Raw genomic sequence first — 27711 nt, 5'->3', positions numbered from 1 at the left:
GGGATTTTCTACAGAGATATTTGAGGTCTTTACCTAGGACAAAGTAATTACTTTAAAAAAAAATAAGTTTAGCTGGAATAAAAGTTTTTTTCTGGTTTTGTGTTAAGCCTGACCTCTATGGGTTGGGCCTCTTTTCAGTGATTCAAGTTCTCCATTATTAATTAGTCAGAAAGTCAGCAATGACTGTTCCAAACTTCAGCTTCCAATGCCCTGCATTTTCAATGACTTCTGCCTTCCTGGTTGGCTAATTGGGGGCGTTCTCCATTCTGTCTGAAAAAGGACTTTTCCTGCAAATGGTGCATCAATTGAGGGAAACCTTATTTGGGGTTTACCTTAATGAGGGTCTCCTCAAATATTTCTCTGAGGGTAATGTATGATTTAGGAGTAAGTGGGCTACTGTGTTTCTTTTTTAGTGTGTTTTGTTTATGCTTATTTTAACTTTTATTTTAAGTTCAGAGGTACATGTGCAGGTTTGTTATATAGGTAAACTTGTGTTATGGGAGTTCGTTGTACAGATTATTTCATCACCCAGGTATTAAGCCTAGTACCCATTAGTTACTTTTTCTGGTCCTCTCCCTCCTCCCACCCTTCACCCTCTGATAGGTCCCAGTGTCTGTTGCTACCCTCTATGTGTCTTTTTTCAGGTGACATGCATCTGGAGAATAGTACACATAGACTTCAGTGTAAGAAAAAGCAATCCAGAGTTCACTTCACCCTTAGGCACATAAGAAAAGTTCTTTTTCCTTTCATCGCAATGGTAGAGTGAAAGGCAAAAGATGTGAGAGGCTGAATAGAGACGACTGAATGTGATTGTCACTAGACTGGTCAACTTTCTTTTTTTTTTTTTTGAGACGGAGTTTCGCTCTGTCGCCCAGGCTGGAGTGCAGTGGCCAGATCTCAGCTCACTACAAGCTCCGCCTCCCAGGTTCACGCCATTCTCCTGCCTCAGCCTCCCAAGTAGCTGGGACTACAGGCGCCCGCCACCTTGCCCGGCTAGTTTTTTGTACTTTTTAGTAGAGACGGGGTTTCACCATATTAACCAGGATGGTCTCGATCTCCTGACCTTGTGATCCGCCCGTCTCGGCCTCCCAAAGTGCTGGGATTACAGGCTTGAGCCACCGCGCCCGGCCGACTGGTCAACTTTCTATCTAAAAGCCATTGCAGCTAATTTCCCAATTCATATTCATGTAGGAACATAAGACAGAAATACTGGCTAGGCATGGTGGCTCACGCCTGTAATCCCAGCACTTTGGGAGGTTGAGGTGGGCGGATCACGAAGTCAGGAGATCGAGACTATCCTGGCTAACATGGTGAAACCCTGTCTCTACTAAAAATACAAAAATTAGCCAGGCGTGGTGGCGGGTGCTTGTAGTACCAGCTACTTGGGGGGCTGAGGCAGGAGAATGGCGTGAACCTGGGAGGCGGAGCTTGCAGTGAGCCGAGATTGCGCCACTGCACTCCAGCCTGGGTGACAGAGGGAGACTCTGTCTTAAAAAAAAAAAAAAAAAAAAAAAAAAAAGACAGAAAAACTGAACGCATGGAAGGGGCTGCTCAGAAGATGAGATGTTACAGAGGAGTCAACATACCACACATACCAATCAACCTGAGTGAATAAACGGCACTATACCCCTATGAAATTAGATGTATAGAAACTTCCTTAGAGTAGTCTGAAACTTTAGGGTTTGCCAACATTGTTTAACAAAGCCACAATTTAGGAAAAAACCCAACAATTATATGCATATACTTTTAATAAAGGATATAGGGAGATAAAGCTGGCCAGCATTTGTCAATATTTCTGCACCAAGACACATGGTTTTAAGAATACTATATACAGTCATTTTGAGCAGATTGGTGGGAAAAATAATTGTAGCAAATTGGCAACTTGGGCTTAACTACTGAGGTCTCCTTTTCTGGCACTCCAATATAGTTCATATATTACCAAGACCCACTGCCAGCTTTCCTTCTCTGTTCCTTCACTGATTAAGCCAGCAGAGTGAAAGTAATTATTCATTGAATGCATCTTATCTAATTGTTCTTTTTTTCTCTTTAATGCCATTCCCTACTAAGAATCTATTTCCTGATATATTGAATTCATTGTTGGTTTTAACTCATTCTGCTGATGGCTGTATACCATCCTCCTACAAATAACACATTTAATGGTTTTGAATACTGTGCAGGACACAGACCTAGCCCTTCTGGGGATGTAAACAGTCATGGGTTGCATGCTACTAGGAGCCACCCATTCATTATTATATTATACAATCCCGCATGCAAAAGGCTACAATTTAATATGGTACATTACAGCTATGGTTAAAGAAATGCAGATGTATGATACCTCATCAACCAATTCCTAATGAGATGGAATTCATTAATTTTCTAAGAATATGGATCTTTTCCAAGGGCCTGACTATCTTGTTAGATGCCCTCTGTGCTTCTGCATAGAACATCTTTTGTACCGATTCTCTTAGCTACTCTGAGAGCAGAGATTCTGGAATGTATAAATTGAATGTTCTTCATATGCTGTGATTCTTAGACTCTTTTTCTAAAAGGAGAAAACAGAGAATCATTCCTTTAAATTAAAGTATTTGCTCCTGCTGACCAGGCAGCCTGCTTTGGAGAAAATGTGTGTGTGTGTGTGTGTGTGTGTGTGTGTGTACATGTGCATACATGTATGTAGATATGTGTGATAAGAGGTGAAAAGAATAGGCTTTCAATGACTGTTACATTCCTATGAATTTGGGCCCTGCTAAATTTTAGGTTCATGTTACAATAATGTATAATATTCAATATTCTTAAAACTTACTTGCTAGGATTGTGCTTAAATCTCCATTAACCTCAATGTCTATACTTTGTGCAATTTGGCATAAACATGGAGCGCATTCTTTACCTTGGCAATGTCTGCCTTGAGATTGGGCTCTATGTTGCCACAGGAGGTAATGGCACTGGTTGATGCCACATAGTGTGAAAAATATGTGTCACATGGGTCCAATAGGGGAAAGAGGCACATATTACATTCTTATCACATAGAAAGTAAAAGTTGTACAAATTGCATACTTTTCAGATTCTTGACAAAATGTGACTCTTTCAGAATGCAATCCTGTTGTAAATACTCTCAAAATTCTAACTGCTCCATGATAATTCCAGTCCTGGGAAGCCAAGTTACTTTAACAGTGTACTGTACATGGTAACTGTGAGCCCTGCATAAGACAGCTGTGTTCCATTGGGGATCACTTAAACTCTTTTCTCCTTAATATTTCCAGCTATACCATGGGGAACATTTTTTTTTATTCTGTCTCTTTCTGAGGACCCTATTGGAGTGAATGGAAGAACATTAACAAAGTGTTCTAAGTTCTGCAAGAACAAATCAGCAATGAGAGCACGGATAAAAGAATGGAGTACACTATTTTGCTTAGAAATACTGTATGGTTAAACTTTTCATTCCAGTCCTATAATTAAAGACATGTAAGAGCACTAGAAAGTTACATAGCACCCTTCAGCAGTAGGATCCTAGCAATGAGTATCTTCATTTTGCAAACGGAGAAAATGAGTATCAACGATTAGGGAATGAGATTCCACAGAGGTTACTGGACAGGGATCCAAGGAAAACCAAGCAAAGAAGCCAATCAGGGTGTGCTAATTATTAAACAGAACTCTGTATTCTTGATTAATAATCAACCAGTTGGGTACCTATGTACATTAGTCAACACTCAAATTATCCATGGATGGAGATATTATCAGAGTCTATAAACCAATGAGACCAAAATGCTACAATAGGAATAGGGTTTCTTTTTATGTCTGAGCCCCCTGATAAAACGCTGATTTATTTCGCTTTTTTTTTTTTTAAGACAGAATTTCACTCTTATTGCCCAGGCTGGAGTACAATGGCACAATCTCAGCTCACCACAACCTCCGCCTCCCAGGTTCAAGCAATTCTCCTGCCTCAGCCTCACGAGTAGCTGGGATTACAATCATGCAAAACCATTCCTGGCTAATTATTGTATTTTTAGTAGAGACGGGGTTTCTCCATGTTGGTCAGGCTGGTCTTGAACTCCCGACCTCAGGTGATCTGGCCACCTCGGCCTCCCAAAGTGTTGGGATTACAGGCGTAAGCCACCGCGCCCAGCCTTATTTGGCCTTTTAAAGACAGTGTAAATCTGTAAGACATTAAACAATCAGCTTTGCATTATAGCTTTCCTGAGCTTTACCTCTCCAGAACTTCCTTATAGTTAACTGATACTAGATTTTGTGAGTTGACTTCTGTGGGAGCTGAGTGCTGATACACCCTATGCATCAAAGAAGTTCTTGATGTTTTTCTGACTTTGAATCATAGTTAACAGCTGCTCTGCCTGAATGCTTGGCAGATGATTGATGGGAAAGAGGAAGATTACTTTGAGGCCTACTCACTGTGTAGTAAGTAAAGGCCATACATGTAGAAAAGGTGCATATCTATATGAATAGAAGACAAGGCTTGTCTGTCATAAAACCATGGGGATGGCCAAATAAGCTTTCAAGAAAAACTCAAACAAGAGAGTATTTTGAGAAAGAGTGTAAGGGGAAATTTTTTTTCCATCTGAATATATAAGAAGACTTCATCTTGAAACCCAGTGTGTGCACAGTCATCTAGGCTGCTTTTTAGCTTCTGAGTTTAAGAAACAGTCCTAATAAGTGTAATCATGTCTAGTATTCTCTCAAATGTAATGCTGACCACAATCTATTTAATTTATGACAAAAGTCTCACCTTGTTCAAAATTACCTAGGGGTCCAGATGAACAGGTTTTTGTTGTTGCTTTAAGTAGCTGGATTGTTCACTTTCTCAGCTCCACTGCAACCCCAACACTAAATTGTGGCAGGCAACTCTTTTTTACTCGAAAATATTTCAGGGATGATTAATTAGTAAGCCAAACCATCCCTCTAGAAGCTCAATTCCTTGATACCTGTAAGATGCTTCTAACTTCCACTGATCTCTATAAGAGTTGGAGCTTTTATTGTCAGCAGCTGGGCACTAGACTGCTGAATGAAAAAAATGAAAGACATCAATACTCTTAAGATATTATTATTGCAAAGAAGCAGTACTAGTATTCTCACTCATTGATTCAGGCACTAGGACTAAAAGAAAGGCTGATTATAAATAAATGGGTAAATTGATGCAAACTGTATTAATGGTTTAGCTACTACTGAAGCTAAAAAAAGAAGAAAGAATTGGCATATTACTATTTGGTTATCACTGTCTGTACAATAGCCCCTGCTATGAAAACACAGCTCTTTAGTGCTAATCCTCAGGCTAATGTCAGCTGTGAAACTTTACCCTTATGAAAGGCAGTGAAATTAAACTTGAAAAGTCACTCTGAAAATCCTTGACAAAACCTATGGGCCATAACTTAGGCTTATAGATTTTCTTTCATCATAAAAATAATTCATAAAGGCTAAAATAAAACTAGGTAGCAGATAAATGAATAAAAGTAATTGGAGAATTTTACCGCACCCTGACAAAAAAGTCTTTAAAACACTGATTATTATGTTTAATAAAGTTTATGTCCTGATTTTGATCTTCTTGAGTAGCTGTGGTGCTTTCAGGAACATTTGTGACAGAACAGGTTTTACATTGCTGTTCAAATTCCAATTTGAGGACGTTGGTCACAGTGTACTGAATCACCCTCCCAAATTTTAGATACTTGATATAGCGATGGTTCAAAGTCCAGCAAATATTTAAGTTGCTATTTAGAGGAAAAGCATAATTAAACAAAGGCTTCAGGTTTTTAGCCTTGATTTTCACACCATAGCAGAATTTTGTATAGATATGCTGTACATGTTCACAAATGCACATGCACACAAACAGCAAATGTAGTCCGATTCGGTTCAACACCAAAAAGGCCCTATATATGTGATTAATAATCTTTGTGGGGGAATTAAAGACCCCAAGGAAATTTTCTGAATTTCCTTTTACCTGATAAGATGAATGAAAAGATATATTTTACATTTAGGCTTTCATGGATTGGGGGAGGGGAAATGAAGAAACAAAAAAATTGGCTTGAATTAACTGCTGCCAAATTCCAAATTGGATTTCAGTCAGTAAATTAAATAATATGAAGTCCAGAAACATTTACACAGCAAGTATTTCATGGAATTCTTTCAAATTTTGAAGCTTTGAATCCAACACGGTGACTTATTTTGAAGATTACAATGATTTCCAACATTGAACTCTGTAAGCCTCATGGGAGGCAGAGATGGTGAGTCCTGGGAATGAAGAGAAGAAATTCACAGATGAGCTGAACAACTGTAAATATTCATGTGGTAACACCCACTTGACAATAATATGCAACCATTAAAATTACATTTATGAAGAGTATAGATCAGCACTGAAAAATGTTAAGTGAAAAAGGCAGTATATAAAATTATATATACAATGCTATATATATATTTATTTATTTATTTTGAGACGGAGTCTTGCTCTGTCGCCCAGGCTGGAGTGCAGTGGTGTGATCTCGGCTCACTGCAAGCTCCGCCTCCCAGGTTCACACCATTCTCCTGCCTCAGCCTCCTGAGTAGCTAGGACGACAGGCGCCTGCCACCATGCCTGGCTAATTTTTTGTATTTTTAGTAGAGACGGGGTTTCACCGTCTGAGTCAGGATGGTCTGGATCTCCTGACCTCGTGATCCACCCGCCTCAGCCTCCCAAAGTGTTGGGATTACAGGCGTGAGCCACCACGCCTGGCCTACAATGCTATATTTTTAAACCCCAAAATTATATTTGTAATAAGAGACTGAGGAAATACACTGAACTATTGAAAGTGGTGGATTCATGGGTAATTTATTTTCATTTCTCTACTTTCTACTTGCATTTTCCACATTTTCTTTAGTAAATATATAATTTGATATTTCAAAAATACTATTTTTGAAATCCACATGGAAATAACAAGAGCATTGAAACTGGGCAATTATGAATCTGAATTCTAGCTTTGCCTCTTATCTCCATAACTCTAGAAAAATAATGTCAATAGATCTTAGTTTGCTCATCTGTAAAATGGTATAATCTGCCTGAAACAATATCTGGCATATAGTAGGCCCTCAAGTAGCTATTTGTTTAAGCTTTCTGGAAAATGATTTGGCCTTATCCATTGACCCTTTAAAAAATTCATACCAGTAATTTTGCTTCCAGGATTCTATCCTATGGAAATGATTATAAATGAGGAGAAAGATTTATGTTTAGTGATATTATTCACAACCTTATAATTATGGAAAATTGGATAATGTATCTTATTAAATTTATTTTTAATTTTATGGGTACATAGTAGGTATGCATATTTATGTATTACATGAGATGCTTTGATACATGCATGCAATGCATAATCATCACATTTTGGTATATGAGGTATCCATCATCTCAAGCATTTATCCTTTGTGTTACCAACAATCCAGTTATACTTTTATTGTTATTTTAAAATGTACAATTAAATTATTTTTGACTATAGTTACCCTATTGCCCTAGCAAATATTAGGTCTTATTCATTCTTTCTGTTTTTTTTTTTTTTGTAGCCATTAACAATCCCCAATTCCCCTCCAGCACTCACCCCTCCACTACCCTTCCCAGCCTCTGGTAATCATCATTCTACTCTCTAACTCCATGAGTTCAATTGTTTTAATTTTTAGCTCCCACAAATAAGTGGGAACATGTGACGTTTGTCTTTCTATGCGTGGCTTATTTCACTTAACATGACCTTCAGTTCCACCCATGTTGCAAATGACAGGATCTCATTCTGTTTTATGGCTCAGTAGTACTCCTTTGTATATATCTACCACATTTTCTTTATCCACTCATCTGTTGATGGACACTTAGGTTGCTTTCAAATCTTGGCTATTGTGAATCATGCTGCAATAAACATGGGAATGCAGGTATCTCTTCAATATATTGATTTCCTTTCCTTTGGGTATATACCTAGGAGTAGAATTGCTGGATCATATGGTAGCTCTATTTTTAGTTTTCTGAGGAACCTCCAAACTGTACTCTATAGTGGTTGTATTATTTACATTCCCATCAACAGTGCAGGAAGGTTTGCTTTTCTCTGCAGCCTCGCCAATATCTGTTATTTTTTGACTTTTTAATAGTAGCTATTCTGACTGGTGTGTGATGGCATCTCACTGTGGTTTTGATTTGCATTTCTCTGATGATTAAAAATGTTAAGCATTTTTTCATATGTTTGTTAGCCGTTTGTATGTCTTCTTTGGAGAAGTGTCTGTTTATGTCCTTTCCTCCTTTTTTTCTTTTTTATCCTTGCCAGCATTTGTCATTGCCTGACTTTTAGATAAAAGCCACGTTAACTGGGGTGAGATATCTCCTCGTAGTGTTGATTTGTATTTCTCTGATTATCAATGGTGTTGAGCACCTTTTCCTATATCTGTTTGCCATTCATATGTCCTCTTTTTAGAAATGCCTATTCAGATCTTTTGCTCATTTTTAATTGGATTATGATATTTTTTCCTATTTAATTGTTTGAGCTCCTTATATATTCTGCTTATTAATATGTTGTTGGATGGGTAGTTTGCAAATATTTTCTCCCATTCTGTGGGATGTCTCTTCACTTTCTTGATTGTTTTCTTTGCTGTGCAGAAGTTTTGTAGCTTGATATAATCCCATTTGTCTATTTTTGCTTTGGTTGCCTGTGCTTGTAGGATATTACTTAACAAATTTTTGCCCAGTCCAATGTCCTGGAGTTTCCCCAGTGTTTTCTTGTAGTAGTGTCATAGTTTGAGGTCTTAGACTTGTCTTTAATCGATTTTTATCTGATATTTGCATATGGTGAAAATAGGGGTCTAGTTTCATTCTTCTGCACATGGATACCCAGTTTTCTCAATGCATGTTTCTGAAATATTTGTCAAAAATCAGTTCACTGTAGATGTATGGATTTTTTTCTAGGTTCTCTATTCTGTTCCATTACAGTACCATACTATTTTGGTTACTACAGCTCTGTAGTGTAATCTGAAGTCAGGTAATGTGATTCCTCCAGTTTTGTTCTCTTTGCTCAAAATAGCTTTGGCTATTGTGTTTCTTTTTGTGGTCATATATATATATTAAGATTCTTTTTCTATTTCTGTGAAGAAGGTCATTTGTATTTTGATAGGGATTGCATTAAATATGCAGGTTGCTTTGGGTAATATGGACGTTTTAACAATATTGATTCTTCCAATCCATGAGCATGGAATATCTTTCCATAGTTTGTGTTTACTTTTCATTTTCTTGCATCAGTGTTTTATAGTTTTCACTGTAGAGATCTATCACTTCTTTGGTTAATTCCTAGGTATTAATTTTATTTGTAGTTATTGTAAATAGAATTACTTTCTTATTTTCTTTTTCAGATTGTTCATTGTTGCCATATAAAAATGCTACTGGTTTTTATATGTTGATTTTTATCCTGCAACTTTACTGAATGTGTTTATGTAATTGTTTTTTGCTGGAGTCTTTAGGTTTTTCCAAATGTAAGATCGTATCATCTGCAAGCAATGATAATTTGACTTCTTCCTTTCTAGTTTGGATGCCCTTTATTTCTTTTTCTTGTCTGACTCTTCCAGCTAGGCCTTCTAGTACTGTGGTGAATAACAGTGAACGCCACACTGTCTTGACTACTATAGCTTTACGGAATGATTTATTTATTTATTTTTAGTTTTCTGGTTTTATTTTTAGTGTTTTTTTAATTTTTAGTTTTTTGGGTACATAGTAGGTGTATATATGGGGTACATGAGAATGTTTTGATACAGGCATACAATGTGAAATAAATGCATCATAGAAAATGGAGTAGCCATCTCCTCAAACATTTATCCTTTGAGTTACAAATAATCCAATTATAACTCCTTTGAGTTATTTAAAAATGTATAATGAAGTTATTACTGACTTTAGTCACTCTGTTGTGCTATCAGATAGTAGGCCTTATTCATTCTTTCTAACTTTTGTTTGTACCCATTAACCATCCCCACCTCCCTCCCAGCCCCCTACTACCTTTCCCAGCCTCTGGTAACCATCTTTCTACTTTCTATCTCCATGAGTTCAATTTTAATGTTTTCAAGGTTCATCCATGTTGTAACATGCATCTTTTTTGTTGCCAAATAGTATTTCATTATATGGATATACTACATTTTCTTTATCTATTCATCAATACATGGACATTTGGGTTGCTTCCACTTTTGGCTATTATGAATAATGGTATGAACATTTAAGTACAAATTTTTGGGTGGATATATGTTTTCATTTTCCTTGGTTACATACATAGGAGTAGAATTGCTGTGTCATATGGTAATTATGTTAACATTTTGAGGGACTGCCAAACTGTTTTCCAAAGTGATTGCACCTTTCACATTCCCAACAGCAATGTATCAGGGTTCTTATTTCTCCACATCCTTGCCAACACATGTTATCTGTCTTTTGGATTATAGCCATCCTAGTGGATGTTAATGGTATCTCATTGTGGCTTTGATTTGTATTTTCCTAATGGCTAATGATGTTGAGCATCTTTTCATGTGTTTATTAATCATTTGTGTATCTTCTTTGGAAAAATGTCTATTCAGATCCTTTGCCAATATACAAACATGCATTGTTTTTCTTTTTATTATCGAATTGTAAGAATTCTTTATAGATTCTCCACACAAATATCTTATCAGATATTTGATTTGCAAATATTTTCTCGTCAGACCATATATTGTATGATTCAATTTATATGAAATTCCAGAATAGACAAATCTATAGAGACAGAAAGTAGATTAGCAATTGCCTAGGAATGGGAGTGAAAGAAATGGGGAGTGACTGCTAATGTGTATGGGGTTTCTTTTTGGGGTAATGAAAATGTTCTAAAATTGATTGTGGTATGGTGATGGTTGTAAAACTCTGTGAATATACTAAAAACCACTGAATTGTACAGTTTAAGTGGTCGAATTATATGGTATGTGAATTGTATCTCAATAAACATAATAAATAAACTTTTAAATTTAAACTGCACTCATACGCCTCTTGAGTTGCAGAGACCACACGTCTGTGCCAACATGTGCAGCTATTTTTTTCTAATTTTTGTAGAGACAGGGTCTTACTATGTTGCCTAGGCTGGTCTCAAACTTTTAGGCTCAAATGATCCTCCTGTCATGGCCTTGCAAAGTGCTGGGATTACAGATATGAGCTACTGTACCCGGCCAAAATAATTATTTATAATAGTCGCATAATATTTTATCATGATGAAGTAGCAATTTATTTCACCATTTCTCTATTACTCGATATGTACTTTTAAAATTTTCTATTCTTATAATATATTGATGATAAACAGATGTGCAGACTTCATTAAAATGCATTCCTAAAATGGAGTAGTTACCAGATAAAAATGTATGAGCTTTTATTCAACATAGTGCTGGAAGTCCTAGCTAGAGCAATCAGACAAGAGAAAGAAAGAAGGGGCATCCAAATTGGTAAAGAGGAAGTCAAACTGTCACTGTTTGCTGATGATATGACCATATACCTAGACAACCTTAAATACTCATCCAAAAAGCTCCTAGAACTGGTAAATAAATTCAGCAAAGTAAGGGATTAAAACTTCAACCAATCAAAGGGGATTTACCCCTAAGCTAAAATGAGTCACAGCTGCAAGTTAGGGATTGAAGCATCAACCAATCATATAGGGAGTTTAAACTCTAGCTGCAACTTGATGTTTTTAACCAGTCAGGCTCACCAACCCACAAATGGATAGAAAATAAGCTAATCCTATAAAGTAGAAAAAAGAAAAGGGGAGGAGTCATAAGGGGATATAAGCATAAGACACCCAAGCCAGAAACAGCATCACTTCCAGGTTCCCTTCCAAGGCGTGGAAGCTTTACCTTTGCTTTCACTTTACTTTCGCTTTAATAAATCTTGCCACTGCAACAACAACAAAACAAAAACAAAAACAAAACAACAACAACAACAAAAAATAAATTCAGCAAAGTTTCAGGATACAAAATTAATGTACATGATCACTATCTCTGCTATACACCAATAGCAACTAAGCTGATAATCAAATAAAAAACTCAAGCCCTTTCACAATAGCTGCAGAAAAAACCCAAATGAAACAAACAAACAAAAAACCAAACAAACTTAGGAATATATCTAACCAAGGAGGTGAAAGACCTCTACAAGGAAAACTACAAAACACTGCTGAAAGATATCATAGATGACAAAACCTAATGGAAACACATCCCATTCTCATGGATGGATAGAATCAATCTTGTGAAAATGACCATACTGCCAAAAGCAATCTACAAATTTAATGTAATTCCCATAAAAATACCACTATCATTCTTCACAGCACTACAAAAAGAATCCTAAAATTAATATGGAACCAGAAAAAGAGCCTGCATAGTCAAAGCAAGACTAAGCAAAAAGAACAAATCTGGAGGCATCACATTACCCAACTTCAAACTACACTATAAGGCCATAGTCACCAAACAGCATGGTACTGGTATAAAAACAGGTACATAGGCCAATGGAACAGAATAGAGAACCCAGAAATAAAGCCAAACACTTAACAGCCAACTGATCTTCAATAAAGCTAACAAAAACATAAAGTGGGAAAAGGACACCCTATTTAACAAATGGTCCTGGGATACTTGGCAAGCCACATGTAGAAGAATGAAACTTGATCCTCATCTCTCACTTTATATAAAAATCAACTGAAGATGAATTAAAGACTTAAATGTAAGACCTTAGATCATAAAGATTATAGAAGACAACATCAGAAGACCCCTTATAGATAGTGGTTTAAGCAAAGACTTCATGACCAATAACCCAAAAGCAAATGCAACAAAACCACAGATAAGTAGATGGGATTTAATTAAACTAAAAAGCTCTTGCATAGCAATAATAATAATAATAATTATTATTATTAAAAAAACAGCAGCAGAGTTAACAGACAATCCACAGAGTGGTAGAAAATCTTCACAATCTATACATCCAACAAAGGACTAATGTCCAGAATCTACAAAGAACTCAAACAAATCATCGAGAATAAAACAAACAATCCCATCAAAAAATGGGCTAAGAACATTAATAGACAATTCTCAAAAGAAGATATACAAATGGCCAACAAGCATATGGAAAAATTCTCACCATCACTAATTATCAGGGAAATGCAAATCAAACCACAAAGCGATACCACCTCACTCCTGGAAGAATTGTCATAATCACGAAATTAAAAATAAAAAAAGATCTTGACATGGATGTGGTGAAATGGGAACACTTTTTATGTTGTTGATGGGAATGTACACTAGTACAACCACTATGGAAAACAGTGTGGAAATTCCTTAAAGAACTAAAAGTAGATCTACTGTTTGATCCAGCAATCCCATTATTAGGTATCTACGCAGACAAAAAGAAGTCATTATACAAAAAAGATACTTGCACACATGTTTATAGCAGCAGAATTTGCAATTGCAAAAATATGGAACCAGCCCAAATGCCCATTAATGAACGAGTGGATAAAGAAAATGTGGTATGTGTGTGTGTGTGTGTGTGTGTGTGTGTGTGTATATATATATATATGAAATATGTGGAATACTACTCAGCCATAAAAAGGAATGAAATAATGGTATTCACAACAACCTGGATGGAATTGGAGACTATTATTCTAAGCGAAGTAACTCAGGAACGGAAACCCAAGCATTGTGTGTTCTCATATGTGTGACCTAAACTATGAGGATGCAAAGGCATAAGACTGATAACGTTGAAGTTTTGGGACTTGGGGGAAAGGATAGGGGCAGCAAGAGACAAAAGACTACATATTGGGTATGGTGTACACTACTCAGGTGATGGGTGCACCAAAATCTCAGAAATCACCACTAAAGAACTTATTCATGTAACCAAACACCACCTGTTCCCCAAAAACCTACCGAAATTAAAAACAAAAAAGTTATATTTGAAAAAGAATCCTGAGAAATATCTTTTTAAAATTATTTATTTATTTATTTATTTATTTATTTAGAGATGGAGTTTCGCTCTTGTTGCCCAGGCTGGAGTGCAATGGCGTGATCTCGGCTCACCACAACCCCTGCCTCCTGGGTTCAAGCAATTCTCCTGCCTCAGCCTCCTGGGTAGCTGGGATTACAGGTATATGCCACCACACCTGGCTAATTTTGAATTTTTAGTAGAGATGAGGTTTCTCCATGTTGGTCAGGCTGGTCTTGAACTCCCAACCTCAGGTGATCCGGCCGCCTCGGCCTCCCAAAGTGTTGGGATTACAGACGTGAGCCACTGCACCCAGCGAAAAATCTTACGAAATAAAAATCTTACTTTAACGAAAAAAATAAAAAATAAATAAGAGAACTCTTACAATTTAATAATATAAAAACAACCCAATTTTTTAAATGGGCAAACTATTTGAACAGGCACTTTATTAAATAAGATATACAGATGGCAAACTATGACAGAAAAAGGTGCCAAACATCATTAATTTTTAGGAAAATACAAATCAAAATCTCAATGAGATATAATTATAAGCCCAATAGAAGGGCTAAAATTTAAAAGTTTGATAATATCAAGTGTTTTCAAGGATGTGGGCCAACTAGAACTCTCATTCCATGCTAGTGGAAATGTAAAATACACAACCACTTTGGAAACTATTTTAGGTGATTCCTAAAGGATCTAGAACCAGAAATACCATTTGACCCAGCAATCCCATTACTGGATATATACCCAAAGGATTATAAATCATTCTGCTATAAAGACACATGCACACATATGTTTATTGCAGCACTGTTCACAATAACAAAGACTTGGAACCAACCCAAATGCCCATCAATGATAGACTGGATAAAGAAAATGTGGCACATATACACCATAGAATACTATGCAACCATAAAAAAGGATGTGTTCATGTCCTTTGCAGGGACATGGATGAAGCTGGAAACCATCATTCTCAGCAAACTAACACAGGAACAGAAAACCAACCACCACATGTTCTCACTCATAAGTGGGAGCTGAACAATGAGAACACATGGACACAGGGAGGGGAACATCACACACCGGGGCCTGTCAGGGGTTGGGGGGCTAAGGGAGGGATAGTCTTAGGAGAAATACCTAATGTAGATAGATCACAGGTTGATGGGTTCAGCAAACCACCATGGCACATGTATACCTATGTATCAAACCTGCACGTTCTGCACATGTATCCCAGAACTTAAAGTGTAGTTTAAAAAACATGGAACTTCCTTAATCTGATAAAGCCATCTATAAAGTATGAGAGAGTGAGCATCTACCACACACAGGTACAGGACAGAAAAATGGTTCATTAAAAAAAAAAAAATTCTATGCTTGCCATATGACTTGGCCATCCCACTCCTTGGTATTTACCCAAGCACAGGTTTACACAAAGTCTTGGTCACAAATGTTTATAGCAGCTTTATGTGTATGAGCAAAAAACTAGAAACACCTCTGATATCCATTAATAGATGGAAAAGTAAATTTTAGTGTGTGTGTGTGTGTGTGTGTGTATCTCTCTCCAGTGGAATACTACTCATCAATAAAAAGAAATGAATTATTCTTACACACAGCAACAAAGGTGAATCTCAATTATGCTGACTGGAAGAAGCCAGATAAAACAAAAAAAATACATTTGTACAATTCTACTTGTTTAAAATTCTAGAAAATGAAAACTGATAGTAACGAAATAAATCAGTGGTTGCCTGGTGATGGGGCAGGGGTTATTTATGAAAGCTCAGAAGAAAACTTTTGGGAGAGATTGATATGTTCATAATTTTGATTGTAGCGATGGTTTCACAGATGTAAACGTATTTCGAAATGCACTAGATTGTATATTATAAAAGTATATAGTTTTTTTGTAGTATAAAGGCACAAAAAATGCAGAACAATAAAATTAAAGTATGTTTCTTTGAATTAGAAAGTATGAGATTTTAATGTTTTTATAGATGTTTCCAAGTTGCACTCAAAAAATGATCTATGAATTTTAACTTACATCAGCAATGTATAAGAACATCTGTTTCAGCATGTCCTTGCCTACAATAGGTAGTGTAATTTGTAAAAATTGGCTGACTTAATAGACAAAAAATAGTATTTTAGGTTATTTTAATTTGCATTTCTTTACAGTGAAGTTGAACAAGTTTAATGTTTATTTTTCATTTTAATTTCTATTTCGTTAATTGCATCCTTTGCCCATTTTCTTTTTCCAAAATTTTAAAATAATTTCATCTTTTATTTTAGATTCAGGGGGTACATGTGCAGGTTCGTTAGATGGGTATATTGTGTGATGCTGAGGTTTGGGGTATAGATCCCATCACCTAGGTAGTGAGCATAGTACCCAATAGGTAGTTTTTCAACCCACCCCCTTCTGTCCTCCCCCAACTAGTAGTCCTCAGTGTCTATTGTTGCCATCTTTGTTTCCATGTGTACTCAATGTTTAGCTCCCACTTATGAGTGAGAACAGGCATTATTTGGTTTCCTGTTTCTGTGTTAATTTTCTTAGGATTATGGCCTCCAGCTGCATCCATGTTGCTGAAAAGGATAAGATTTCATTATTTTTTATGGCTGTGTAGTATCCATAGTGTATGTGTACTACATTTTCTTTGTCCATTCCTCTGTTGATGGACACTTAGGTTGATTGCATATCTTTGCTGCTGTGAATAGTGCTGTGATGAACATATATGTACATAAGTCTTTTTGTTAGAAGGATTTGTTTTCCTTCAATATATACCCAGTAGTGGGATTGCTGGGTGGCATGGCAGTTCTGTTTTAAGTGTTTTTGAGAAATCTTGAAACTGCTTTCCACAGTGGCTGGACTAATTTACATCCCCATCAACAGTTTATAAGCATACCCTTTTCTCTGGAGCTTCACCAGCATCTGTTATTTTTTGACTTTTTAATAATAGCCATTCTGACTGATGTGAGATAGTACCTCATTGTGGTTTGGATTTGCAGTTCTCTGACGATTAGTGATGATGAGCATGTGTTCATCATGTCCTTTGCCCATTATTAATGGTTTTTTTTTTTTTTTTTTTTTGCTTGTTTGCTTGTTAAGTTCCCTATAGATTCTGGATATTAAACTTTTATCAGATACATCTTTGCAAATATTTTCTCCCATTCTGTAGATTGTTTTTGCTACTGATAATTTCTTTTGCTATGCAGAAGCTCTTTAGTTTAATTAGGTCCCACTTGTTAATTTTTTGTTTCTGTTGCAATTGCCTTTGGAGACTTGGCCAAAAATTCTTTGCCAAGGCCAATGTTGAGAAGGGTATTTCCTAGGGTTGCTTCTAGGATTTTTATAGTTTGAAGTCTTACATTTAAGTCTTTAATCCATCTTGAGTTAATGTTTGCATATGGAGAAAAGTAAGGGTCCAGTTTCAGTCTTCTGCATATGGCTAGCCAGTTATCCCAGCATCATTAATTGAATAGAGAGTTCTATCCTCATTGATTGCTTTTGTTGTTTTGTCCATTTTCTAACTGTTGTGTTTTTCTTTTGTTTACTGATTTGCAAGAGCTTTGTAAATTAAGCATACTAGATTTTGTGTGTTGTATAGGTTGCAAATATTTTTCAAGTTTGTCTTTTCATTTTGAAGAAAATATAATCTAGAATAAGTGCATTTTTGGGGTAAAATTATGGCAATTTTTTATATATAAAATTTTGAGGCAAAATGAAAAAAAAAGCATTTATTCTAAGTTTTAAACACACGGGATTCATTTTATCTTTCATCCTTTTTTATTTAAAAAACTTCAAAAGAAAATTAAGATCCAAACTGAAAACAACCTGAATGTCTATCAGTAGAAGAATGCATTAATACATTATATATGTCCAAATAATTAATGCATTCTTCTACTGATAGACATTCAAGTTGTTTTCTATTATTATCAGAATATGAGGCCCGGTGTGGTGGCTAATCCCAACACTTTGGGAGGCCGAGGTGGGCAGATCACTTGAGGTCAGGAGTTAGACACCAGCCTGGCCAACAGGGAGAAACCCCATCTCTACCAAAAATACAAAAAGTAGCCAGGTAATGGTGGCACACACCTAGAATCCCAGCTACTTGGGTTGCTGAGGAAGAAGAATCACTTGAACCTGGGAGGCGGAGGTTGCAGTGAGCCGAGATCACGCCACTGCACTCCAACCTGGGCAACAGAGTGAGACTCCATCTCAAACAAAAACAACAACAACAACTACTATGTGTATATATATATATATATATATATATATATATATATATATATATGAGTTTGCTATTTCCACAAAGTGAATCACTTTATGAATATATTTGGATAGAGTGCCCTGTAAAAGGCATAAGGCATTGCTTGAAGGCAATTTTGCTTATCTAGGGAAAAATACTAGGTTCCACGATATGCACAAAAAAGAAAGGATCCAACAGTTAAATAAAATTTAAGGGACCACTACAACCTCCTTTTGGTGAGTCATAAAATTCAATAGTGTAGTAAAACCCCTGAGAATTCCTACACTAAAGCCAATTTTCTAATTTTACTTACATAGGATTTTATAAATTTATTCACCAGATATTTTTTCTTCCCTTTAACATCTGTTACCATGCCAAAGTAGTAGTGTTTTCCCTAGGAAAATACTAAAATAAAATAGACAGATTAGCACCACAGATAATCCAAATCTAGATATTCCTATCATACAAGTTGTCTTACCTAAACATCAAACATTTCATCAGGGCTTTGGAAAAGGAAACAGACTTGGTTCTCTCCTCTTTTAATCTTTGATAATAAATAAAGACACATCACAAATAACTCAGATTTTGAAATGTAGTGCCATGGTGGAAACAGCATGCTTTGATGTCAGATAGACCTGAGTTACAACCCTAGGTTGGCCACTTAGGTTGGATAAGTGATTTAACCTCTCTGCACATCAGTTTTCTCGTAAGTAAAATGAGAATAGTAACATTCATCTTACAGTTGATGTGAGGATTAAATAAGATCATGTATATCAAGTACACACCAAAGTGTCTGGCATATACAAAGTTTTATACAATATCTACACTTGTACACAGTAGAATTTCTGTAAGGGAAAGAACTGAAGACCTGAGAACCCATGAACAGATTGATAAGCTTCTGAATAATTGCTAGCTTTTTTCATGAGAATAGGATTACAAGTTTCATCAGATCAGAGCTATAAGCTCCATGTTATTTCTATTACTAACATTCTTTTAATATTTAATTACACTGGGTTTATACCTGCGAGTGTTGCAAAAAGAAGGTCGTTGAGCTTTTCAGCAGGCCAAAGAGAATCCCATGTGTAAAGCTGTCTGCACTGCTTAACAAACTCATAGCATTTTAGGAGGGTTAGAGTGTAGGAAGGATGCTTTTTTGCCCTTAGTGGGTACGAGTAGGTTATTAACTGACATAATGCAGTCAGGCAAAAGAAAGCTATTTGTAATCTGCACCATTTCAGAGACCTGGAATGAAACAGGAGGAGGCTTATAATTCACAGTATAAGAGTAAATAACCTTAATGGAATGTTTGGGTGTCTGGATCCCTGGAGGTTTTTTTTAGCACAAGTGACATAAGTGTGAGTTTGCAGGGAATAAGGGCATCTTTTTTTTTTTCAGTACACTGCCAAGGGAAATTATGTACAGAACTTCTGCTTATGCATGCATTACAAGAGTGAAGAATTTAAAATCTTTTTCACCCAGGATAAGAACTTATTTCTTTTCTAGTTTTTCTCCCAAGCCTTCTTCTTAGCAGTCCAGGTGCCACTGTATGTGTCTCCCTCAGAATACTGACCTGTCTGAGAGATGCAGGAAATGTGAAAACTGCTACGTTTCCGTTTCCACAGCAAGAGATGATGAGCCTTCTGGATAATCTGCAAGGTTGAAACGTGAAGATGATCAAATGTCCCCGTGCCTTATATGGGTGGGTATTCATTCACTGGCAGTTTTCCTTCTTGTCCAGTCTCTGCAGGCAACAGATATCTGCAAACCTCTAAAGACTGATGTGTAACAAAGAAGTATTTGTAACCAGACATTCACGTTCTAAGAATAGTCAGCCTGCTATACTATTAACTAAGATTATTTATCAGCATTATCTGATCTATAATACTGGCTGGTATTTGACTTAAATAGCCATGATGACAGCTCAACATAATCTGACTTTAATGGAATGTTTTGCATCTTGATAACCACAAAATTACCCTGTTTTGCTGTTATTCCACTGGACATAATTGAGATAGCTATTACAGTACTTCAGGTGATGGTGTGTTTCTAAAAAAGGAATGAGTATCTAGAAAATAAGAGGCTTTGAGATTAACAAGCAACATCATTTATGGTACAAATGTTTTTGTTTCTGACCTCCAACCTTTTGGGAGAGCACACTCTGAATCATCAGCTTGCTGAATGTATAGGTAATCACTTTTCTCATACTCACAGCATAATAATATACTTGGCATTTTGAGAATAAAAAAGTTGACAGTAGCCATCCCCTACAGTTTCTGCACAGTACAGTGTCTTTTATGTGCCATTCAGAGTGCTTTCTTAAGTGTGAAATCTAGATTCCCAAAGATAGAGGCCAGCCAGTCAGTGTGGCCTTGCCACAGAAGGCTGCAAGCTCTCATGCCACTGAGTTAAACAGGCAGATTCCAGATACCAGGTTGCTTTCTTCCAGGAAAATTGGAAAAATGAAAGTGGCTCTGAGAATGTCTCTTTGGAATCATGACCTCATGGTAGGCCCAACATTCTGTCTTGTCTGGAATCCTAGCCTTAGGGTATTCTTCCCCTTAAGTCTGGGCAGAAAGCAAATGTATTGGCCTAGGTCGTCAGTGAAAGATATCCAGAAAATAACTTTATGTTTATTAAATAAAGACAAAAATAAGTTGCAAGTGCTTAAGAATATATCTCATCTCGCCTACCCAACATTTCTACTAAGAAGGCAACTGAAAAACAGTGAAAGACAATTCCGAAAGTGCAATAAATTTCCTTGCCTTGCTGTTCCAATGAAGTGATGCTAATTCTTTCAATGTTCACTCCTTGCTGATGGTTGGCTATTTCAGAATTTTTAGGTGTGGTTTGGTGATGAACTTTTCCAAAAGTTGGCTGTTTGGATTCTGCTTTTAGGATGATTTTACCTTTTCCTACTGCAACTTACACTCTTATTTGGCATAGAAAATTTTTCCTCCAAGCAATTATTTGAATTAAAATCCTGCTCTTGTAGACACTGAGGCTTGAGCTGAAAATCCAATTATCAACTTTGTGGTTTTACTCCTAGGGTAACATTAAGCTAAGGCTGCAAAGGTAGCTCACCGGGTGAGGACTAAATTAAAAAAGGAAGATACCTAAAATAATCAGGCTCTGGGTAATAGAAGACAAACACAGAATTTAGGGAGTCAATTCACCTTCACCTCCTACCATCTGCACCTATACTGCTTCCCCCAACTACACCTGCCCTTGCTGCCTATGTAGTAGTGATTTCACTTACTCAATATATGTCTACTTGAACCAAGAATGATGTTATTTTAGTCTTAGTGTGTGCTGGTTAAGCTCTGGCTCTCTTCCTATCTTTTCCTAGACCTCCTTTAAAACTCTAGGTTCTCAAATAAACCCTTGATACTGTGTGAAGTGACTTTGGCAGTATATGTACACTTCTTTCTAGCCATTGGTTCTCAGAGATTGGGAAAAGCAGAGATAATGACAGAATGGAGTCTGGGAAAACTTAGGTTGAGTCACCACTGCTTTATGACTTTATATAAGTCACATTACCTCCCCAGCCTCAGCTTTTTCATCTATAAAACAGGGGCAATACTCTTTCATTCATAGTATTTTTGGGATACTCTACCCCAAACCATGAGCATTGTCTAATGTTCTATTCTTGACCCTCTGGCTTTCTCATCCCCATTTATTTCCTCGTCCATGTGGATGCATGTCAACACTGCTTAGGTGATTACTAGTTTTACATTTTATCTTCTTTCCTTAGTTTTATTCTGTCTTTGCTGTTTCCTCTTTACCTCCATGGATTTAACTGCCATTTCTGTAAAAATGACTCCCAGATCTCTCTAGTCAGTGGGACTATTTCCAGATACTTAAAATGTCTCTTGGCTTTGATCATTCCTCTCAATTTGTAGTGTTACTACCACTCATGAATCCATTGCAACACATGCACAGTTTTTTGCTGTTCTTTCCAGTTCTTGTCTCTCCAAATTCCAATCCGTCCTGCATACTAGCACCCAAGTAATCTTTCTAAAATTAATCCTTCCTTATATCAATATGTCACTCAAGATCATAAACTTAAAAGCTATTTTCTAATGTATCAAGTCTACAAAACTCTCTATCATCTGGCCGTATCTTACCTCTCTAAGACTATAGCCCACAACCACAATGTCCACCCTATGCTTCAGTGTTCTTACCACATTCATGTTGTAACTCTTACCTGGAATGCTAATTCCTTCTTCCTAGCATCTATCCTGATGTTTCCCATCCCAACAACACCTAGCTTAAGTCCTGCCTCATCCTCAGAACTCTCACCAGAACAGCCCACTTTCCTGGAATGTTAATTCCTTCTTCCCAGCATCTATCCTGATGTTTCTCATTCCAATAACATCTAGCTTAAGTCCTGACTCATCCTTGAAACTCTCACCAGAATAGCCCACTTCCCTCCTTTACTGATATACTCAGGTTTAAGCATCACTAACAATTACACAATTTCCACACGTATCACACATTGCTTAATGCAGAGCTAAGCCTATATTAGGTATGTAATTAGTAGCATCATTTTTATGGCAATGAGCACACCAAGTCTTGTGTTAGATTATCTTTCCCTGCAATTGCAAACTCCTTGAGGACAGAGGCCACCCTTTATTTATCTTTATGTCCCTCCACAGGACCTTGTTTGATGTGTACCCTCAGGAAATGCTTTATGAATTGAACTAATTGATTAGAGACTTGCCTTATTTCAGGAACACACACCAATTTAGAGCTTAGGGTTTGACAACAAAGGTAAAGGAGTAAAATGAACATCCATGATATTACTGTATGAAGTAAATTTTCCAAGAGCTGAGAGTATGGATACATTCTTATCTAGAAACATAGGGAAAAAGTCATTTGGAAAATGCCTTGCTACCCAAAGGAGTACCCTTCTATAACCCAGTGTATTGCATTTGATGTTTTCAGAAATGAGGCCTAGGCTTCCTACCCTCATGCAAAGGCAAATGACAAGTGTATGAACAGGTTGTTTATAGGCATGTGGCCAAAATGCTAGGGTAGATGTGTTAAGAGGGAACAAGTAAGTGTATATGGAGAGAATACATGAAGAAAGAAATTTGGTTCCAGAATGTGGAAGATATATAAATTATGCATGTTTACAGTGGCCTCTAGTTTATAATAGCATTCCTTCTGAAAAAGGAAAGGAGCCATTTGGTGAAAGATATCAGGTTGAGGTTGGAGCCATTTGGTGAAAGATATCAAGTTGAGGTTAGTCAGCTTGACATCTGTCCCATCAATGTAAGGTGGTATCAAAATGTGATATTATAGCTGAAGATAGCTTAAAGATCATGGAATTTAAACAGGTCCAAAGAGAAGAGGCATTCCAAAAGTCATGCATTGAACTTAGTGGCAGAGGTGGGAGATGCTTCCCATGCTAGAGCTCTATCCATATTTTTCCACCTTCTCTTTCTGGTGAGAGGTACAGGAACTAAAATAATTGTCTTTCAAGTGGTCCATAAAAGATCTATAAACTGAAAGGTAAATAGGAACAAAGGAGAGATACTGGGTGGTATAGTTGTTAAGAGTTTAGACTTTTGAGCCAGGATCTGTTGCTTGCTAGCTGTGTGACTTTGGGTTTCTTTGAGCTTAAGTTTTGTCATCTATAAAATGGGGTTATTTAATGTTTATAACTCACAAAGTGGTTATACCTATTAAATGTTACAAACCCTGTAGATCACCTGGCACATAATTGGTATTCAACAAATGTTACTTGCACACTTTGAAATAATCTAACAATCATTTTCTACATGCAATCTTATTTTCCAAGAGTTGCAGAGAGTACTGAAATAAAGACGATGATGTCTCTGACTCCAGTGAGTTCCCATATAGTCCCCAAACTCTTTACTGGAGCCAGGCTACTTTCTTCATGTCCTCTTCACTTATCTTGGGGTCTTGTCCACTACAACCTGTGACTTTCCTTATACCTTCTGCTTCTGCACTCCTCACTGACAATCCAGATCTTAGCTAGTCTTCAAGGCCCAAATTCTACCTTCTCTGTGAAGCCTTTTCTGACCAAACCAACCCACAGGAAATCATCGTATCCTTTGAATTTTGATAGCACACACTTTATAGTTCTATTCATTTGACCAACAACATATCCTGTATTGTGTTTTGTTAGGCAGCTTTTCATGTATGTATTTTATCACCCCCACTACCCCAAATTTCAGAAATGTTAGTTTATTTATTTATTTATTTTTGACAAAGTCTCACTCTGTCACCCAGGCTGGAGTACAGTGTTGCGATCGCAGATCACTGCAAGCTCCACCTCCCGAGTTCACACCATTCTCCTGACTCAGCCTCCCGAGTAGCTGGGACTACAGGCATCTGCCACCATACCCAGCTAATTTTTTTTTTTTTTGTATTTTTAGTAGAGATGGGGTTTCATCGTGTTAGCTAGGATGGTCTTGATCTCCTGACCTCGTGATCTGCCTGCCTCGGCCTCCCAAAGTGTTGGGATTACAGGCATGAGCCACCGTGTCCGGCCAGAAATGTTAGTTTTTCCCTATTCTCTCTCCTTTTTCCTATGATATTCTTGGTCAACCAGACAGCCATCCTACCCCAGAATGGTAATGCCTCTTCATTCCTCATATGAGGGAATAAAAGAGAAAAAATCTTTTGGAAAACATCCACTTATCTAATCATCCCAAATATGTAATCAAAAGTATACAACTCATGTGAAGACTATATTGTTAAGATGTTAGTATAGGCCAAGGTATCTTGAATTCCTATATAGAAAGCTGGTAAATAATTGACTAAGACTAAAGACTCTTCCATCATTGGCACTACCTATCGCCAATATGCATGGAAATACATAAGGGCAATTTGGTACCCTTGAAGAAGTACATTCTTTGAGACAGAAGGCATTAATTTAACTTATGACTCTGTCTCAAAGTCCTGTGGCAGTTTTGAAATTCCTAGGAATAATCGTACAGATCTGGTTAGGTCTGAAGAAATAAGTGATAAAGTAATTTTTTTTCTTCAAGCAAGATTTAATCATTGTCTCTGACTGGGAGGTGATTGCACAGAATGTCACCCACAGATGCTTCTAAACAACAAAATTCTTGATGTGAAAGGCCTCTCATCTCTGAACCAGAGCTCTTGTATACAGGATGTACTTGGAGAGTCTGAATTCTGATGAAGAGAAGGGCTCTCACCAATCCTCTCAGAAGGTCCGGGGATTACAGTAATCTCTGGCATAGGATGAAAGTGTGTTTTGATAGGAGAATCACTTCCTCATCTTCCTGAAACATTTTCTTCACATCATGCCCCAGCTCAAAAACCTTCAGTAGTTCCCCATCACTCACAGAATAAATTTATTAGTCTTGTGTCTAAAGTCCCACCCAACCTGATGTCAATTTACCTGCTGAATTAATCTAATAATCATTTTCTATATGTAACCCTGTTTTGAAAGAGGTGCAGAGAATACTGAAATAAAGATGATGTGTTCTCTTATTTTAATGAGTTCTCATCTATTCCCTTACTGCCCAAAATTTCTACTGGAGTCAGGCTACTTTCTTCATGTCCCCCTCACTTAGCCTGGGGTGTTGTGCATTACAACCTGTGACTTTCCTTTTACCTTTGACCTCTTCATTCCTTGCCACCAATCTAGATCCTATCTAATCTTCAAGGTCCAAATTCTACCTATGTAAAGCCTTTTCTGACCACCCTGGCCCTTAGCAAATCACCTTTCCTTTGAATTCTTATAGCACAAATTTTATGGTTTTAATCATTTGGCAAATAATGTATCCTGTATTGTGTTCTGTTAGAGAACTTTTTATGTATGTATCTTATCTCCCCAAATAAATAAAAGACCCTTGAGCTGAGACAATATATTGTATTGCCTGAACACCCCTTCTGGGTCCAATCTCATAACCTTAATATTCTCTCAATAAATATTAGTTTATTTCTTCTGTTATTCTTTCTAACAGGTTATTTGTCATGGCAGCAGAAAGTATCAGATTGAAAATAAATCAGAAATTTCTTCTACTGTGAGCAGCATTAATGGGTGTCGTACAAAGAAAGTTTTATCCAAATAAAGAAAGAAAGAAAGAGGAAATAGGCTATAATATATAAAACATTTAATACACTTGAGTCTGATGTCAGTATTTTTTCAGGACAAGTGTCCAGCATTTCACAGGAAGGGGATTAATTCCCCCGAGTCCTGATTATCATTAACCCTGGAAGGTTGTATTAGCACACTCAAGAAAATGTTTGTTTTTGTATTATACCTTTACTTGATAAAAATATCCCTTCTAGGATATATTCTATAAAAATTATCAAAATAAAGAGGCAATTTATAGTCACATTAGCTCAAGGTAAAAGCCGCTGTTTAGTTAAGAAAAGTTCAGTTCTTTTATTGCTCGATTTTTTTTTTTTGAGACAGGGTCTCACTCTGTTGCCCAGGCTGGAGTGCAGTTATGTGGTCAGTTTACTCCAGCCTTGACCTCCTGGGCTCAAACGATCCTCCCACCTCTCAGCCTCCTGAGTAGTTGGGACTACAGATGCACACCATGACACCCAGTTAATTTTGTATTTTTTTCATAGAGAAGAGGTTTCACCATGTTGCTCAGGCTGGTCTCAAACTCCTGGGCTCAAGCAGTCTGCCAGCCTCAGTTTCCCACAGTGCTAGGATTACAGGCATAAGCCACTGCACCTGGCCAGCTGGATTCTTTTAAAATTATTTTTTCTTGTCATGGTTAGTATACTGATAGAGAGTAACTGGAATAAGCTATGCATAATTATCATGTACCCGGGGCTTGACTATGACCTGGAGCTCTCTACTGGATTTTCAACCAGGCTGACAGAAGAGCTCAGTGAGGAGAGAAACTGACTTTACCTTCTTTACTAGGAAATGAACTACGCCTAATGGATAGAGATGATATAATTAAATTTGACAGTTCCGCTTTGGAAGTTTCCACATTTGGGATGGGCAGAGCTCCCACTGTTTACTAAAGCCTAGGAAAAACAGAGCTTAAGGCACCATCTACTACTGAAAAGAAGACAGTGACCTAATGGGGAAAAAAAACTGAAATCCAACAGGTAAATTACAAAGAATCTCTAAGCAAACATAATGAATAAAAACCAAAACAAGTCAGACAGAGAAGACTGGAATAAATAATTCTTCAATGCAAAAACACAGACGTGCATCCACAAGAAGTAATACTGAACAGGGAACCATAACCTTCCCAAATGCACAAAGCAAGGAACCAGTGACTGACCCTAATGAGCAGCAATATTTGAGCCCTCTGATCAGCAATTCAAAATGGCAACGTTATGGAAACTCAGTGATTTCCAAGATAACACAGAGAAGCAATTCAGAAATTTATCAGAAAAAGTTAATAAAAATTTAAATAGAAGAAAATCAGATAGAAATCATGAAACTGAGAAATACATTTGCTAATCTGAAAAAAATCATTAGAGGCTCTCAATAACAAAATGGAGCAGAAGAAAGAATCAGTGAGCTCAAAGAAAAGTTTTTTGAAAATAAAGGAGAGAAAAAGAATG

The 27711-nt window shown here is 36.9% G+C and overlaps 1 protein-coding gene across 2 annotated transcripts in view; it reads right to left on the bottom strand.

The window, feature by feature from the left end:
- Window positions 1–1730: 1730 nt before the first annotated feature.
- Window positions 1731–27711, bottom strand: part of ZDHHC15 (zinc finger DHHC-type containing 15) — a 151944-nt gene continuing 125963 nt past the window's right edge. For both annotated transcript variants that reach the window (XM_025372513.1, XM_025372514.1), the window contains 2 exons: window positions 19742–19820; window positions 1731–6234 (listed from right to left, as the gene is read on the bottom strand). In XM_025372513.1, the coding sequence (XP_025228298.1) occupies window positions 19774–19820 (47 nt within the window). In that variant the 3' untranslated portion in view covers window positions 1731–6234; window positions 19742–19773. The remainder of the gene's footprint in view (window positions 6235–19741; window positions 19821–27711) is intronic.

This window comes from Theropithecus gelada, chromosome X, assembly GCF_003255815.1.
Source record: "Theropithecus gelada isolate Dixy chromosome X, Tgel_1.0, whole genome shotgun sequence".
Classification (NCBI taxonomy): domain Eukaryota; kingdom Metazoa; phylum Chordata; class Mammalia; order Primates; family Cercopithecidae; genus Theropithecus; species Theropithecus gelada.
This window is presented reverse-complemented; position numbering and strand designations above follow the sequence as displayed.